Source organism: Bos indicus x Bos taurus, chromosome 15, assembly GCF_003369695.1.
Source record: "Bos indicus x Bos taurus breed Angus x Brahman F1 hybrid chromosome 15, Bos_hybrid_MaternalHap_v2.0, whole genome shotgun sequence".
Taxonomy (NCBI): Eukaryota; Metazoa; Chordata; class Mammalia; order Artiodactyla; family Bovidae; genus Bos; species Bos indicus x Bos taurus.
Window position 1 is genome coordinate 40,842,455 of NC_040090.1, and position 19,314 is coordinate 40,861,768.

The following is a 19,314-nucleotide window of genomic DNA, read 5'->3' on the forward strand; positions in this document are numbered from 1 at the left end:
TGGGGAGGGGGGTGAATCAAGCATGTGAATGGGAAAAATCCCCCATCTACAGATCACTAAGCTGTTGACATGAACTTTCTGTAGGTTTGGATTTCCTACAAGATTTAACCAACTTAAAACCCAACAACCTTAATGGCAGTTTTTAAAAAAACACACAATTAGAAAAGACCATTTTTTAAATTCACTGAAATACCAAATGTTTGAGAAAACAGATGTTCAACAAAATCAATGAGACTTATAATTCTTATACTGTTACGAACTGGTTTATTAATACTATAAAGAAAAAGACAATATGAGAGCTCAAAATATTCACGGTCTTTGATTTAGTTAATTCAACTTCTAGAAACCCATATATCCATCCATTTGCCAAAACCATTATTAACTCTTGAAAAAGCAGAGACTGCCTTATTCATCACTGTATCCCCTAAATATAGGCAGACTAAGAAGGCAGGCTCCTTTAACACAACGGTCTGGATGTGACACAGAAATACAGCTGGTCACCAGAGTCCTCACATGTAATGATGCCAAAGAGCCAAAGGCAAGAGCAACACCAGCCACGGTGCCAGAAGGACACCCAGGTGCTCAGTGACTGCAAAGGGGCTGACTGGGACTTCAAGATTCAATATTGCCCAACTACACATTTGGGAATGTGGCCAAACAATATACAGCACCAGATTCTCCAAGAATGTCACATGCATGAAAGATGAGAAACAACCCCTTTTCACTGATCAGTCCTGAAATGGCAACAGTTACTAAACCAGTATGAGAAAACCAAACCTCAGAAAAATATACTAAAGGAAGTCCATATCCTTGGAAGATGTCACCAGAAGCCAAAGAGAGTGGTGAGGTTAACACAGGTTCTTATGAGGACCTGCTGTTGGCAGCCTTTCAGGCAGGCAGCTGGTAACAAACTGAGACTAGCAGCAAAAACGGTGGTTTGGGTTCTCTTTGACTTTCTAAGCAAGTAAGTAGTTGTTCAACAAGGTGCCCCCAGAGGGGACTGAGATGATCACTCTTTGAGAGTGAATTTGGTCACAGTTGGGTACATGATTGAGGGGACCAGGGAGCCAGGTATAATCCCTGGACTGAAACATAACTGAGGAATTTCTCAGCAGGAGAGAAAAGTGGTCTAAACGAAGGTTAACAAAATGGAGGCCTAAAGAGAACACGCTGTAGGGATTTCAATCCCCAGCTGAACATGTGTCCCTGCCAGAAAACAGAGATCTTCAATTCCTTCTGTGACACTGTCAGTGCTTCACATGTAGAGCTCCAAAATCAGAACTCAGGATAAAATGGAAGCTCAACTGAAAAGTTCCCACTATTCTGTACTGGTTGCTCACCAGTAAGTAGCCTCTGTCTATCCAGACTGAGAGGGGGATCAAACGGGCTCCAAACAAAATTCCCCAGGCTGTGGGAACTCCTAAAGGATATGGTTGCAAAGCCTCAGAGGACAAGTTTAAGACACCTGTGATGATATGGTATTACTATTTTTTAACACCTAACTCCCTAAAGATTTTTATGGAGAATAATAAGTTTGGGGGGAGCATATATTTTACTAAAAAACTGAAAGAGCTCAACTATATTGCCAGGCTTGCTAAACTTAAAAGAAAATGATAAAATGATCATATATAGTCTACTCATTTATTACAGAGAAAAGGAAAGAAATATAAATCCATCACATAGAACCTGGCATAATAAGAGTTATTGTATGGTGCATACCTACCACAGGCCACGTACTTTTTTTTTTTTAACCATATCTAATTATCATAACAACCCTGAAAGCTAGGTTTTATTAACTCTGTAGTATAGATAAGGAAGATGAGACTCAGAAATTCTAAGTCACTTAAAGTTATCAAGAAGAGCTAGGATTAAAAACCAGGTCTTTCTGATTTCAATGCCTATAGTGTTGCTGCTCTACTACAAAACTCTCAACATTTTAGGAATGTGATATACAATTACTAACATTTTTAAAAGCTTATAATAATAGTGCTGTTCTTAATACTGATAAATCAGAAATAAATTAGATAACCAATAATAAAGGCTTAATTTAAGTACTGTACATCTATACAGTGAAAAGAGTAATTAAAACTGAACTTTTAGAAGAATAACCACAAACATTTTTAGAGAACCTCCCAGTTATAACAAGCTCTGAACTTAGTGCTTCACACAAATTATCTTTTCAAATCTTCATAAGAGTCCTATGGAGGTGTGTTCTTTTACAATTCCATCATGGACACGAGGAAAAAGAATCTTACAGAAGCTAGGTACTGTGCTCAGTTTCACAGACTGAAAGCAGGAGTTAAACCCAGGACTATCTGACTTATAGTCTCAGCTCTTAAATACTTACCATACTATCACCTAAATTAGTTAAGAACATGGAGAAGACATTCTGAGGCAAGAAAAAACAAGTTCCAAAATATTATGTACAGGATGATCCTATTTGAATTGAAAAAAAAAAAAGAACTTTATTGAGACATAATTCATATTACCATAAAATTCACACTTATTAGGTGTACAATTTTCTATACCAAAAAAAAAATCAATTTCAAGTCTCACTCCACAAGCACCATGTGCTATTCTTTAAAGCCAGCCAGCTGGAAAAGTGGGGAAACTAGTATGCAAAAAGAGGAAGATAGTCTGCTCAAAAGGGAGAGGCCAGACATTCATTACCTGTTTCACCTGTAGCCCATGACTCCAAATCCTTTCCAGTAGGTCACAAAGACTGGCAATCAAGGTGTTCTCTTCCACCCCCGTGATGTTCACTTCCCCATGGCCTAGTTCCACAGCCTCTCGCCCCATCTTCTCCACCAGCATCCTCTTGGTCTATAAGAAATCAGTCGGTAAGATTAGACACCCACATTAGCCAGATGACATTCAACTAGACAGGCTTGTGGCCACCTGCCAGGTACATCTGTTGGACTGAGAGGAAGACCCACAGGTAAAGAGTGTATTTATTTTTCACCATATCGGTCAGGTTATATAGTAAAGTGCTTTCTTTAAAGAAGATAAAAACACAGAAATCACTGACCGTGGACATGTCATTTCATCACTCGGGATTCAGTGTTTTTACTTATGAGATGAAAAGAGTTGAATAAAACCCTTTGGTCATGCTCATCTCAGACATTCTCTGATTCTCATTGCCTAACTGACCTTTTAAACAAATCTTTAAAAACATTTAATCCCAGAAATATATCTGAAGTACCTGCCAATGGGATAAAAAGTTGAGAAGTAATTTACTTTTAGGTAAAAAAATTTTCATGTGCTCACTGTAAAACAAAAACTGTATAATGATAATTGCAGGTTTCATCACTATGTGCCAGGCACTGTACTAAGTATAACATTATCTCAGTTAAGCCAAATAGCTCTGTAAGAAGTTATTATTTTTCACAATTTATTGATAATGAAATTGAGGTCAGAGAACTTAAGTAACTTGCCCAAATTCACACAGCAAAGTAGTAGCAGATCTGGTCTTTGAATCTAAAGCTGCTTGAATATTGAATTCAAGTTCTTAAGGAAGATTTGTGTTATAAATGTGTGACATATAAAAATCTGAGCAAGGAAAAAAATCACCCCATACTCTACCTTGAAGAAGCAACAACTCTTAACATTCTGGCATATTTCTTTTCTGGTACTACTATTTTTAACATTTTTATTGTGAAATATATCTCATATACATACACATGTATGTGTTTATGTGAGTGTATACTATTAGACTAACATGACCTAAGGTTAAGAAAAACAATAATGCCCATCTATACCTTTGAAGAACCCTATATGCCTTCTCCAATCACCTTCCCACTCTAGAAGTGATCACTGTCCTGACTTACACAATAAAACTACAGAAAAGCAAGGAAATGATTAACAATATAGTTTATTTTCTTTTCTTTTTCACTTTATGTCTGTGAAATTCATATACACTGAACAGATCTGTTGTGCAATTTAAAATATGTTAAGGTTATAAATATGCTGCATTTGCACACATACAAAAAAATTGCAAAAGAATATAAGGAAATTTTGGGAAGTGACAGACATCCTGATTGTACTAGTGGTATCACCAGTGTATGCACATGGATATACGTATACCTTTGGCCAATTTGTGTTGCTATATGGCAGAAACCAATATTGTAAAGCAATTATTCTCCATTTAAAAAAAAATTTAAAAAAAATTTTTAATCATCTATAGATCCCTCCAAAAAAAAAAATGATCAAGACGTATACATAAATGTGTGCCATTTTTTATATATCAATTACACCTCAATAAAATACCTTTAAAAAAATTGAGATTCTTATAGAATGGCAAAAAAACATGCCAACAGCAAACAAACTGAGTAACACACTTTGACACACAGCAGGCACTCAGTGAAATCTTTTGTTTCTAGATACATGAAATCAGTGTTATCAGTACACTAGAGGGGCAAAAATATTTGCATATGTGTAAAATGAATCTGTTGACAATTTAACTATATTAAAACTAATGATTTTAAGTAAGTAACACAAGATGTCTAAAATTAAAAACTACCACTGCCTCTCAGCTTTAAAGAATACATATTAAATTTTTATCAAGCAAACTATGCTTGCTCTCAATCAATGTTACATGTTATGTAAAACAAATACATCTAATTCCAAGTTAACAGGATCTTAACATTAGAACTATCTCATTATATTAACAATATTTTAAAAATCAAGAGAAGAATGGTCAGAGCTAAGCCTTGGTCTCACCTTGGCTGCCAAGGAAAATACACATTCAGAAGAGCCCACAGCTCACCTTGTTGCGGCATTCCTTCAGCAGACCTTCCACAAACTTCCAGTTGGTCTGGGCAATCACTGACGGGGAGAGGTTGGACAGTTTGGGCTGGCGGATGGTGCTGCCCATATTCCTGGCTTCCTGGATGTACTTCTAAAGCAAAAGGAAAAATCAAAGACTTTGTGCCCATGCATACAAATCACAGGCAACCAGTACAGATGGGTGCCTGAAGAGGGCACTATCACCCTGCACTATCTTACTGAATCATTCTTAGGCTCAGGACAAAGTTTAAAAAGCAACTGTATCTTAGGGAAAACTAAGAGAACAGGGTGAATTAATTCTTCTTCTGAGGTAAAGCACTCCATGAGTGCTGGAATTATCTTGGCTTTAATGATACAAAAGGTAAAAAACACACAGCTGTAACACGTATGTGCAAACTCCTATGCGTGGACAAACCAACTATAATCTCAGAGTACTATTGAGAAAAATCATTTTCCCCACCAAGTTGGGAGGAATTTAATCCCTCTGCTCATATCAAAGATATCCATCTTTGCTAAACTGTTGTAAAGTTGTCTCAGACTTTTTGTGACCCCATGGACTGCAGCACGCCAACCTCCCCTGTTCTTCACTATCTCCTGGAGTTTGCTCAGATTCATATTCATTGAGTCAGTGATGCTAATCATCTCATTGTCTGCCACTCCCTTTACCTTTTACCTTTAATCTTTCCCAGTATCAGGGTCTTTTCCAATGAGTCCACTCTTTGCATCAAGTGATCAAAGCAGTGGAGTTTCAGCATGAGTCCTTCCAATGAATATTCAGGGCTGACTTCCTTTAGGATTAACTGGTCTGATCTCCTAGCTGTCCAAGGGACTCTCAAGAGTCTTCTCCAGCACCCCCATTTAAAAGCATCAATTCTTTAACACTCAGCCTTCCTTATGGTCCAACACTCACATTCGTACACTACTACTGGAAAAACCATAGCTTTGACTAGACAGACCTTTGTTGCCAAAGTGATGTCTCTGCTTTCTAATATGCTATCTAGGTTAGTCATAGCTTTTCTTCCAAGGAGTAAGCATCTTTTAATTTCATGGCTGCAATCACCATCTGCAGTGATTTGGGAGCCCAAGAAAATAAAATCTGTCACTGCTTCCACTTTTTCCCCATCTATTTGCCATAAACTGATAGGACCAGATGCCATGATCTTAGTTTTTTAAATGTTGAGTTTTAAGCCAGCTTTTTCAGTCTCCTCTTTCACTTTCATCAAGAAGCTCTTTAGTTCCTCTTCACTTTCTGCCATTAGAGTAGTATCATCCGCATATCTGAGGTTGCTGTTATTTCTCCTGGCAATCTTGATTCCAGCTTGTGATTCACCCAGTTCGGCATCTCACATGAAGTACTCTTGCATGTGTGCACACTCAAAACAAATGCATTTTCTGCTTTTCTATAATTTGCTGGTGATTCCCCACATGCTGTCTGTTTTAACACAGAACCCACATCAATGCAATAAACTGTACACTGACACCTTCTCAGTATCCCAGTTTCACAACCAACATTTGTACCCAACTTCTTTCTTGCCCATGTTTATTCCAGAAGTACAATTCTGTCCATTCTACTTTCTGCCCCCTCATTCTGCCCCTACTATCAACCCTCAAGATTAGGCTTCAATTACTATCACCTGTACTACTGCTATCTGATTTCTAACTTGCTAGCTACCTCCAGTACCTCTTGCTTCCAAAATATTCTGCCCACAGTCTCCTTTACACAATCCACCACCACACTTTAGATCCTTCCATCTCCTCTACTTGCAATGCGCATCTCTGTTCCTAATAATCCTATCATCCAAGACTAAAACAGATGTTAGTTCCTCTAAGCAGTCTTGTTTGAGATTATCCCAGACACAATGGAACTCTGTTTTCTCTAATCAGTAATCAAACACTGGTATGCCTCCCATACAGCTCTTTCAAAAGATTCTTCTACTAAAGACTAAAAGATTCTTCTACTAAAGGCATACCTGCCTTTGCTCCCTTAGTAAACTGGCATTCCCTGAGGACAAGGGTATCTCCTTGTCATTTTTATATTTCAAAGTGTTTACTACAGTGATTTTGACCAAGAAAGCATGCTCAATAAACCCTGCTGAAAGAAGTATTATGGAGGTTAGATGGAAGACCTAGAGGAGAACTTTAAAAATAACACCCACACCCTACACCCATTATGCCATCCTCACAAAAACATTAAGTGCAACTGTACCCTATAAACCAGCCGTTAAAAATTCATGACCATACTTTGCAATTTTATTCATTTAAAAAACAGCAAAAGCAATATATTTTCCCATCCACTGAGGTGCTAGACACATATGAAAATAATATGCTTTACTTGACTTTGTATAAAATGCAAACTGCAGGGTCTTTTCTTAAAGAGAAGTTGCTGAAATATGTTTCTGAAGCTTAAGCTCCATTTTCACAACTTCATTGCAACTCAGTAAGGCAGGGTCTGCAACTTGAGGTTTATAACTTGAGGTTACAGCAGTGCTGAAAAACTCTGCTTACAAGCAATGAGGACTCAGGTCAATTGAAGAATCCTCAATCCCCAGGCACCTGATAATAATATTCCCTTGGCTCCTCCAAGAAAAAAGTCAAGATTACCTCTTTTAAATTAAGATGAAGAAAAAAATAGGTAAAAAAGGCTTCTCCTCCCCAGGTTCAGAGATTCACAGCATTAACCCAAGTTCAGCTTTTCCTCCATCTCATTCTAACAAATTAACTTCTTTTCTATCATACCAAACACACACAAAAGCCTCAAGAATTTTCAAAGGAATTTTTCCAAGTTGTAGAATCTTACTCCCTGATGTTCCTGTCACCCCTACCACTCTCACTACACCTGGGAGAGAGTGAGTATCATGCATGAGTGACTACTGAAACAATAGTGAAAGGCTTTCTTCCAAGTACTGGGAGCATCACTAAACACAAGTGCAAGTCTGGCTCAGGAGAGGATGCATGTGGTTAGTGGCTGCTGCCACTTGTGAACCACTGTACATCCTTGTCACAAGCCAGGCCCGTATCACGTATCAGGAACTAACTCATTATTAACCCTTCCCTGTGGGAAGGATGTTTGAATCAGATCAGAGACCAAGGATATACGAAAGAGAAGGAGGGTACAGCATGGTAACAGGGTCATTTCTTATGATTCTCAAGGTGTCTTACCTCTCTCTGGTCATTGTCTAAGCGCAGGTGTTCTGTGTGCTGCTTCTGCCGGTCTTTACGCCTCCACTGGGCAGGAGCATTTCTTTTTGTCCACCTGACAGAATCAAAGCAGACAATTAAGAATATTCTGCTAAGAAAGTAAGGTCAACTTATAGGAGAAAACTTAAACATCTAGGGACCAATGGTAAGCTACCAAGAAGTCATCAGAGGTAGCTCAGAAACCTTGATATAAGGGCAGGTTAAAGATCAGTGACTGGGCAATAAAGAGATATTTTTCCAGGGAACCAAGACGTTCTCTCTCTTGAAACATCTACAGAAACTTCACTTGCAGATCCAAAACTATTTTCACTCATCTCTGCCTGGCCTTCGATAAACTCATCTCCAAAAGTTAACAAAGGAAAAACAATTCTGCCAAGTTACTGAGTTTCAGGTCAGACTCCAATTATTTCAACCACTACTTACTCTACTCCACCACTTACAGTGCTAGCTAGGTGCTGTCCAGTTATGAGATTTGCAGATGATTTCAACCCATCTGCAGTCTGGCCTTTTACAGGTCCTGATACATGGAGCTATCCCAATTTGCACAGTGGAGACAGGAGCTGATGATGCTCTGTCACCTGTTTCCTTGTTTAAACAAGTGAACAACCTGGACAGTTTGTATCTTCTCCACATTTGCTTTATAAAAGTCAAGGTCTTCTGGAAATGACAGTCTAGGTCCAGATACTATATTATCACTGTGACCTGGGAGCTGCACCAGGGAATCTCTGGGGTTGACTCACTTGTTGCTGGCTGGCCCAGTGGAAAGCACGTCAGACTGTAGCTTAGGGAAGAAGCCTGGTTCATACTTCCCTTGTCCAATCTTCATGTCAAGTAAATGGGGATGAACCGCAGTATGATCAATTTTTGCCAATCGCAGCTCAATTGCTTTCTCTGGATAAGAATGAAAAAGAAAGTGCAGTACTTTAAAAAATATATCAAATTCTGGGCCATATAACAAGTCTCAATAAATCTGAAATAACTTGAATCAGACAGTTAAGTCCTGTGACCAACAATAATCATTAATACCTTAACACTAAATAACACATTTCTAAATAAACCAGCGGTCGAAAAGGAAATCAAAAAAGGAAATAAAGTATTTTGAGCTGAATAAAAAGGAAAACACAAGATACCAAAATTTGTGAAACTTCATTCTTTAAAAAAGAATTTCCAAGATCTCCTCTAAATGTCACATTTTAAAGAATCTCTAAAAAGTCACCATTAGCTATGTTTTTACCATTTTCCAATCACACTGATTCAAGAAACTGAGCTGTCCATGCAGAATGAGATGAGGTAGCTGAGCTACTCTAGGCTAGAAATCTGAACCCAGCGGGAAGAACCCTGAACAAGCATTATTGGATTACATATCTCAGGAATATACCAATGGCATTACTCCTGGGAACAGACTGTGTAGTTGCGTGGAGGGTCTTTGATACTCATTTTTCTGAAAGGAGTCACAGAAATGAGGGTTAGTTAGCTCTCCTTCCATATCCCAAACCCCACATTCTAACAAGACCACAAGAATTCATGTCCTGGCCACAAATGAGACCAGCGTAATTCATATCAGTATTTGGTATTCAACAAATGGATTACAGATGGGCTGAGGACTGACTGCCTCAACCTCTGGGCAGGAGAACAAGGCCTCAAGTCACCACAGCCTCTCATTTTAGTCTCCAGTATAAGCAGACTCCTCCCTTTAGCCCCACAATGTTAAGGTTAAGTCGCTTCAGTTGTGTCCGACGCTTTGTGACTCTATGAACTATATAGCTTGCCAGGCTCCTCTGTCCATGGGATTCTCCAGGCAAGAATACTGGAGTGGGTTGCCATTTCCTCCTCCAGGGGATCTTCACGACACAGGGATCAAACTTGCATCTTTTATGCCTCCTGTATTAGCAGACAGGCTCTTTACCACTAGCGCCACCTGGGAAGCCCTCTGACCCCACAGAGCTATCTACAAAAGCAGGCTCCTGCTCTGGACACTCTTGGCTGCAGAAAACACACACCCAGGCAGGCCAGCTCTGCACACAGTGCCAAGGTCACACGTGTGCGGGCAATGCAATCCCTGCTCTGTGGGGGACCAGCCTGACCAGCTCTAATGGGCAGACCTGGAGAACACTTCAGGATGTGGGTCTCCTGGGGAGAGGACATGCATCCTGACCAAGCAGGCCCAAATTCAAGGCTTCCTGGCCTTAAGTGGTAGACCTGGACTCTCAAAGCCATATATAAATATTGTCATTTTCAAGTGTAACACAACATGAAAACATTGGGAAGTCCTGCTTTAAAGTGATGGTTTAGGAGATCACTTTGCTCCCCAGGACCAAAACCTTAGGCAGGGTTCTGGAATCTGAAACTGGATGTGTGCTCTAGGAGGCAAAGATGATTATGTCAGAGTACTCCACCTGCATGGGCAACATGTCCTCAAGTCTTGACCAAGAGGACTATCATCTTAATGAAAGGCCTAGAGCATGAGCTGAAAGATAAAGTCAGAAGGCTACCAAGCATAAGGTTGAGGAAGCCAGGACATTGTCCAAACTGTCACCACTTGTATCTTCAAAACCTAAAAAAATGCATGGCACATTCATTCATTCATTTAGTAAATACTTGGTGAGCACTTACCATACACTGGGCATGAAATATTTACGTTTAGTAAATGAACAAACAAAACATACCAATAAGCCACAAGGACACTGAATATCACTCACGAAGTGAGCGCACTACTTAATTTGACACCTCAGGCTGAGACTATTCTCTAGCTAAACCGATCCAGACAGAATCTCTGTGAACAAAAAGGTGTACTCCACCATGCAAGTAGCAAACAACTTTTAACATCTATATGTTCAAGGTATAATGTTAGAGGAGTGGGAGTAAGACAATGAGTAAATACAGTCTCAGATTTTAAATTGCTCCCCAATAATGATACCTCAGAACAGAGATTATAAAGGGGAGGCAAGAACAAGGTACAAAAGAGCTTAGCAAAGAAATCAACTCAGCCTGAGAGCATCAGAGAAGGCTTCAGAGGAAGAGAAACATCAGCTGGATTTCTGTTAGCAGCTTACTTACCCATAACTCACTCACCCCTTCTTTCTTGCTAATAGAATCTCAATACAGTTTGGGTTAACATTATACCAGGTCAATACTCACTTTCATAGCTTCCCTTGCACTTAACAGTAGTCACATAATATGCTTTTATGAGACAATAGAAGCTATTGGGAATTTCTGGGAAAGCTTTTGCTTTCTGATATAAGAGGGACGATACAGCTGGCATCAACTTTCCCCTTGGCCCTGAATTTGAACATAGAAGGCCTCTTGTAACAATGAGGCAATAAGCATGAATATAATAAAAGTCAACATGTTAAAAATATCAGAATGAAAAGATAGAATTTCATTTCCTGATTACACTGCTGAGCAGCCGAACCACCACCAATTTTGCCCCTCTTGATAATTTGAGAACAATAAGCCCCATTTATTTAATGCGCTGCTAATTAGATTCTCTAGTACTTATAGCAGGACCCATTCTTAACTGACACAGTGTTAAACGATGAGAAAAAGTTTGCCAGGCAAAAAAGATAGAGGAAAGCATTGCAGGCAATGGAAACAACTTATGCAAAAGCAGGAAACAAGAGAAAGAAGCTGGCATGTTTAGGAATAAGGACATGTTAGTGATATAATCCAAGAGGCTAGAAAGCTAGCAACAAGGAGGCCTCACTTGCTTCATCCACTGTGGTACACTTCTGGTACATGGATGTGCGCAGAGTAGGTGTCCGAACATTCAACAGCCTGATCTTGTCTACTCGGGAGTCAAACACCCGGAGCACAGGATCTTTATCATCATCGTCATGACACATGATTTTGTTGTCAATGAAAGAAGCAAACATCTGAGTCTCCAAGAATCTTGAGAGGAAAGGCAGGTAGGGTTCAGGCTGATCTGACAGAAAAGATGCCTGGTGGGACCAAAAGGAAAGAGAGAGTCATCGAGAGGGAAGAGGTCATGTCAGCCTCAATCAACCAAGCCTATATATAGGTTAATTGTTCTCTGAAGCTTCCTAGGTTTTTACAAAAAGCAAAGCGCAAAACCTCATCATTTTAAAAAATTTATGTATTTCAAATATCCTGAAACTTTGACACACCGGCCTAAACTTACTCAAGTAACCTACTGTGGCAATCAACGTTCCCAGAATCCTGGTGTTCAACCTGCATGTGCATCTGTGCCTGAGAGAGCTCCGACTGAAGGTAAATCACCTGATAGCACTAACCCGCACCCTGCTCTAAAGCAACCCAACACTTTACCAACATCAGAAGGACCGAGAACTTGTTTCCAGCACATTTTATGGAAGAAAAACTCATCTTCAGTCACATCTTTAAATGTTCTCATTTCTTACCACCTCCCCAGCAGGACTATATTAATACTTACTTTATCAAAATTTTGCATCTGCTCTCTGTTGGTAAACCAGGACTCCTTATCCTGGCTGGGCTGAATGACAAACACCTCATAATCTGCAAACATCTGAGTGAAACGATTTGCAAAAACTTCCCGGATCTGAATGTTTAGCTGGTAAATCCTGAGTTCTTCTTCATCACACTGAACTTTGAGATCCTTATTGCTACTGGGGTCTTCACGCACTTCCAACTACAAAAACAAAACAAAATAAAACAGTTGAGAACACCCAAGTTTTTCTTTTTATCCCAAAGAAAGGCAACTCATCCTTTTTTCCCCACAAGAGTCATTCAAAAGAGAAAAAATGGGGGGAAAAAAAAGAAAGGAATTCTGACATGAAGAAGAGATAAATGAGGGTGTTCCACTTGCAGGAACCAGCAACTCAATGAAAGTGGAGAGAAACTCATTACAGGCAGAGAAACAGCAATAGAAGAAAAGGCACTAGTTATCCCAAGGGTCAGGAAAGAAGGAATTTGGGAAGGCAACAAGAAAATGATAATGCAAAGCACCAAGGTCAGACTCTCATTCTCCCTTCATCTCTTTTTCTCCCCCATATTAACGTTCCCTTTCTCCCTAAAAATTTTTCCTTACTGGTCTCTTTTAACCTCTTAAATCTCTCTAAATATTTCTCTGCTCTTCTTTAACTGGCCATTATTTTTCTTTTTTAATATCTGCACTACTAACAAACCAGGAAAATGACATGCTTCACACTGCACTAAAAAAAAAAAGCCCAACAAAATGATTACCCTATTTTGTTTATATGTAATTTAAGAAAGTGATATAACAGTGAGAATGGAGAGGGTGAAGAGATGAGTAAACAACTACGGAAAGCAGACAGTCTCATCAAAGTCAGGCAATGGAAAGCTAATACATCCCCGGGAAGAACAGAGGACTAGAATTCAAGAGGGCCAGGTTCTAACTTCAAATCAACCACATAGAGGCATTTAATCTTAAGCAAAACACTCAGGCTCTCTAAGTCAACAATTCCTGCTCTATGTGCTCTAGGTTGCTGTGACATTCACATGGCAATGGATCTGAAAGAGGTCCAAACTCAGACTGCCACCAACATCCCTCTAAGTCTCTGCTGCAGTGTTTAGAGAATGACAGCAGATTCTCCTTGATGTCCAAGTGAAAAGCTACCCAGATTTAGATTCAAGTAGCATTCACATAGGATCATGTTTGCCAGGGCCAAATCCAGAGTCTCCCATACAGAGCATCCTTTCACTACTCACAGGTATGCACTGGGTACTTTCTTACCCTATACTTTATTTGACCAGGTCATCACCTTAGCTCAGACCCATATACAACATCTTACCTTCTCCAGGCTCACCCCAGTCCTCTTGACCAAGGCCTGCAGGCGGGCGATAGTTTCATTCTCCTTGAGGAACTCATAGGAATGTAAAGGGGAGCCTGCGATGTTTCCATTCCTCTTGTCAGAGACGAGTTCAGAGGCCCGGAGCCTCTTCAGCTTGGAAGCACTCTCGCTACAGTGAAGGCTTCCTTCAGGGGGAATGCCAAATGCCATGAGAATCTCAGAGACTTCCTGGACAAACTCCAATTTGTTGGGAAACTGAGGCAAGTCCTCTGGTAACTCAATGAAGTGGTTGTCAATGTCCACAAAGCAGAGGTTAGCCTGGTAGTCAAAACAGGAGGACTGTGAACAACTCCAGAGTTATTTAGAGGAATAATCAACAAGAGAGGAAAGAGCAAACATCTGCAATGGGGATAAATTAGGTGTGGCATAAAGATGGGGTGGAAGGAGGTTGACCTGAGTTCCAATACTGCCCTGATGCTTTCCAGTCTTGGTATCTTGGGAAAGATATGAAACTCTGTTTCCTCAGTTATAAATGAAGATAAAAATATTTACCTTAGTGATAAGGATTATATAATAAGTACATAGATGCTTAGAATCTAGCACCAAATTCTCACATAGTAAATGCTCATAGAATATTTACTGAACTCACAAATTCTTACAACAGTAGAAAGAGTACTAGGAGAGTGTCACAAAGTCTGGGTACCAGATCTGACTCTGTCACTATCTCCCTATATGGCCCTGAGCATGCCAGTATTCCTTTCTGAGCCTCATTCCTGATTTGTAAGATTTGGTGGCTGGTCTTGATTTCTGTGCTTCCTTCTGGCTTTAAGACTGCTTCTGAGAGGATACAGTGAGACAGTACTTTCATACACTGCTGGGGAGGCAGGTAATCTGGATAAACAAAAAGCAACCTGGCAATAGTTATCCTTATTTTACAGACAAACTGACACAGAGAGGTTAAGTAACTTGTCCAAAGTCACACAGCTAGTAAGTAGTACATCCGGGATTTGAACTCAGCTAGCCTGACTTCAGTCATATCCTCAAGCTCGTAACCATCCACTCTTCTCCTGAGAGGTCTTAGTATGTTTCTTGTTCAGTTTAACTTAAATATTTCATAGTTCTCAACCATGTTGGAATTTTCAAGTAATGCTGCTATAAATTAGAAAAGTCGTCTATCTTTGTATATTTATAACCACGAACCTGTTGCCAAGTATCTTTGTATATTTATCTTATAACCATGAACCAATTGCCAAGACAATTGTCATTTGCTTCACTGCAGAGTATTATCATGTGCTTAATTAAGCATTTGTTATAACAAGGATAAAGAGACAACCAACATCAAGGATTTAGGACAGTGTTAGTATACAATAAATGTCAATCGACACTGTTATTATCACTGTGGAATATAAAATTTCAATAAATGAATATATACACAAGTACACACTATATATTATTATATAGGAAAATTCCATAATGAAAAGATGCTAATTATCCCCACATTTGTAAATTTAATGTAAAATGGTTTTAATTTCCAGAAAGATTTTTACTTTTTTGAAGGGCATATCTGATGAACTCACTGAATCTTACCTATAAAAATAAAAGAAAAAAATAGCCAAGAAAATTCTGCTGCATCTGCTGCTAAGTCACTTCAGTCGTGTCTGACTCTGTGTGACCCCATAGATGGCAGCCCACCAGGCTCCCCTGTCCCTGGGATTCTCCAGGCAAGAATACTGGAGTGGGTTGCCATTTCCTTCTCCAATGCATGCATGCATGCTAAGTCGCTTCAGTCGTGTCCAACTTTGTGCGACCCTATGGACAGCAGCCCACCAGGCTCCTATGTCCATGGGATTCTCTAGGCAAGAATACTGGAGTGGGTTGCCATTTCCTTCTCCCAAGAAAATTCTGAGGCCACACTTAGAAGGCGAAGAAGAACTAAAGAGCCTCTTGATGAAAGTGAAAGAGGAGAGTGAAAAAGTTGGTTTAAAACTCAACATTCAGAAAACTAAGGTCATGGCATCTGATCCCATCACTTCATGGCAAATAGATGGGGCAACAATGGAAACAGTGACAGACTTTCTTTTCTTTTCTTGGGCTCCAAAATCACTGCAAATGGTGACTGCAGTCATGAAATTAAAAGACGCTTACTCCTTGGAAGAAAAGTTATGACCAACCCAGATAGCATATTCAAAAGCAGAGACATTAGTTTGCCAACAAAGGTCCATCTAGTCAAAGCTTTGGTTTTTCCAATAGTCATGTATGGATGTGAGAGTTGGACTATAAAGAAAGCGAAGTGCCAAAGAATTGATGCTTTTGAATTTTGGTGCTGGAGAAGACTCTTGAGAGTCCCTTGGACAACAAGGAGATCCAACCAGTCAACACTAAAGAAAATCAGTCCTGAATATTCATTGGAAGGACTGATGCTGAAGCTGAAGCTCCAGTACTTTGGCCACCTATGCGAAGAGCTGACTCATTTGAAAAGACCCTAATGCTAGGAATGACTAAAGGCAGGAGGAGAAGGGACAACAGAGGATGAGATGGTTGGATGGCATTACTGACTGAGTTTGAGCAAGCTCCAAGAGTTGGTGATGGACAGGGAGGCCTGGCGTGCTGCAGTCCATGGGGTCACAAAGAGTCAGACATAACTGTGCAACTGAACTGAACTGCCTTGCTGGATTCTAATACAAATGTAAAACAACAATCTGTTGGAAAAGAATAGTCTTCAACAGACCAATCTATTGTGGATGGATCAGTCAATAAATGTTTTGGGGACAAATGGACATTTAGAAATGTTAAAAGTATAATACCATACTCAAAAATAAATTTGAGATAGACTGAAGATTTAAATATAAATAAAGCCACTTTGTCATTAAAAAAAATTTCTACCTTTTAGAGACACATATGAAATACATGATGATATAATAATGTTGGGTGAGATCTGCTTCAGAATAATCCAGTAGGGTTCATCCAGTAGGGTAAATGGGGAAAGGGTGGAGGATACAGAAAGAAGAGTTGGCCATGAGTTGATGATTACTGTGCAATGATGGATGTTAGCCTCTCTATTTTTACGTATGTTCAACATTTTCCATAACAAAAGGTGAAAAAATATAAAAACATTCACAAAAGTATTAAAAGAAAATATAAATGATTACTATTAAGCCTTAGGGTAGAGAGTTGGGCTTTCTAAACTTTGGTGGTGGTGGTGGTGGTGGTGGTGGTGATGGTGGTTTAGTTGCTAAGTCGTGTCTGACTCTTGCGACCCCATGGACTGTAGCCTACAAGGCTCCTCTGTCCATGGGATTCTCCAGGCAAGAATACTGGAGTGGGTTGCCATTTCCTTCTCCAGGGGATCTTTCCAACCCAGGAATCAAACCCGGGTCTCCTGCATTGCAGGCAGATTCTTTACCAAATGAGCTACAAGGGAAGCTTTAAACTTTATTCAAGGTTAAAAACCTTGTATAAATACTGCCATTAAAAAATTTTTTTTAATAATCTGGCAAACAATAATTGTCATACATAACATGTAAAAGATTAATATTCAAAGAAAGTATTGAGATAAAGCTAATTCATCCAGCTGGAAAATGGCTATGAAAGGCAAACAGAAGAAGTTTCTGTTAATTTCGAATATATGAAAAGATGTTCAGTTTCACTAATAAACCAAGAAATGCAAACAAAATATTTTTACCTACTAAGTTAGCAAAAATGTAAAAGATTTACAGTGTCCAACCCTGCCAAAGTTACTAGGAAACAAAGACTGTTACTGGGAATGTGAGTTGACAACTTTCTGGGAACAATCTTAAAGACGTTATTTTTTTAAACCAGTCCAACCCAGAAACTAGAAATTACCAATATTTTTATCTACCAATGTACTTCTCCCCAACCTACACAGTTTTACCCCCAGGTAATCACTATCCTGAATTCTATGTTATCTTTTTGCCTTTTTTCATTTATCACATATGTATACATGCCTTTAGATTCTTTGCTTGTTTTTAAATTCTGTAAAAGGATCACTGCTCTTTAAGTAGTCTTGTGGTACTACTTTTCTTCACTCAACATTGAGTTACTAACAATCAGCCGTTTTGTTTTATTTAACTATCCATTATTCATTTTCACTCTTACACAATATCCCACTGTGTGTATATATAACAATTTATCAATCTTCTCATCAAAAGGCCTTCAATTAGCTTCCTGTGTATTGCTTTTACACTTTCATACATGTTTTCTTGGACACAAGTACAAGATTTTCTCTTGGTTATATCCTAGGAGTGAAACTGCTATGTCATAATGTATGCAAATATTCAATTTTACAAGATAAGTCCTAGCTGCATTCCAAAATGGTTATAACAATTTACATTTTTGCCAACAATCTAAAGTGATCCTACTAATAATCCAAGTATTTTCCAAAACTTGGTATCATCAGATTTCTTAATATACCCACTTGAGTTCAGTTTAGTCGCTCAGTCGTGTCCAACTCTTTGCAACCCTATGGACTGCAGCAAGCCAGGCTTCCCTGTCCATCATCAACTCCCGGAGCTTGCTCAAACTTATATCAATCAAGTCAGTGATGCCATCCAACCATTTCATCCTCTGTTGTCCCCATCTCCTCCTGCCTTCAATCTTTCCCTGCATCAGGGTCTTTTCCAATAAGTCAGTTATTTGCATCAGGTGGCCAAAGTATTGGAGCTTCAGCATCAGTCCTTCCAATGAATATTTAGGACTGACTTCCTTTAGGGTTTTAGGGTTTGACCTCTTTGCAGTCCAAGGGACTCTCCAGTCTTCCTTAGCACCATAGTTCAAAAACATCCATCCTTCGGTGCTCACCTTTCTTTATGGTTCAACTCTCATATCCATACATGACTACTGGAAAAACCATAGCTTTGACTAGATGGACCTTTGCTGACAAAGTAATGCCTCTGCTTTCTAATATGCTCTCTAGGTTGGTCATAGCTTTTCTTCCAAGGAGCATCTTTTAATTTCATGGCTGCAGTCACCACTTGCAGTGATTTCGGAGCACAAGAAAATAAAGTCAGATACTGTTTCCACTTGACTGGGTACATTTAATTTACACTTTCCTGATTACAAGAAATGTGTATTTTTTATGCAATCTCTCTTCATATGTTTAGCCCATTTATCTATTGGGTTGCTCATCTTCTTACCTATTTGCAAAAGTTCTTTATAATCTCCTGATGATAACTCTTTATAGGTTGTATGTGTCCTATACATATCTTCTCCTAGCTTTTATCTTTTCATTTTAAAATGTCTTTTTCTTAATTAAAAAAATCAAATTTGTCAATCTTTTATTTTATGGAAAGTGTTTTCTTCATCTTGTTCACAAAGTTCCTACCCCGAGATCAAGACTGTACTAATGTTTTCTTCTAGATGATTTAAATTTTTGCTTTTGACATTTAAATGCTTATTCCACCTCAAGTTCACTTTGTTATGCGATTAAGGTAAGAATCCTTTTTTTCCTATGGACAAGCAATTTTTCCCGCTCCATTACTAAAAAGTTCTTTGACATGGTATGTATTATTATATATCAAAATGCTGTTCCACTGTTTCTGCTATTTATCCCTGTATCAGTAAGTCT

The 19,314-nt window shown here is 39.1% G+C and overlaps 1 protein-coding gene across 5 annotated transcripts in view; it reads right to left on the reverse strand.

Annotated features, from left to right (window-relative positions):
• Window positions 1–19,314, reverse strand: part of DENND5A (DENN domain containing 5A) — a 94,006-nt gene that overhangs the window by 18,606 nt on the left and 56,086 nt on the right. For all 5 annotated transcript variants that reach the window (XM_027563235.1, XM_027563234.1, XM_027563237.1 and 2 more), the window contains 7 exons: window positions 13,731–14,048; window positions 12,392–12,607; window positions 11,687–11,921; window positions 8,724–8,874; window positions 7,945–8,038; window positions 4,766–4,897; window positions 2,671–2,823 (listed from right to left, as the gene is read on the reverse strand). In XM_027563235.1, coding sequence (XP_027419036.1) covers window positions 2,671–2,823; window positions 4,766–4,897; window positions 7,945–8,038; window positions 8,724–8,874; window positions 11,687–11,921; window positions 12,392–12,607; window positions 13,731–14,048 — 1,299 coding nt within the window. The remainder of the gene's footprint in view (window positions 1–2,670; window positions 2,824–4,765; window positions 4,898–7,944; window positions 8,039–8,723; window positions 8,875–11,686; window positions 11,922–12,391; window positions 12,608–13,730; window positions 14,049–19,314) is intronic.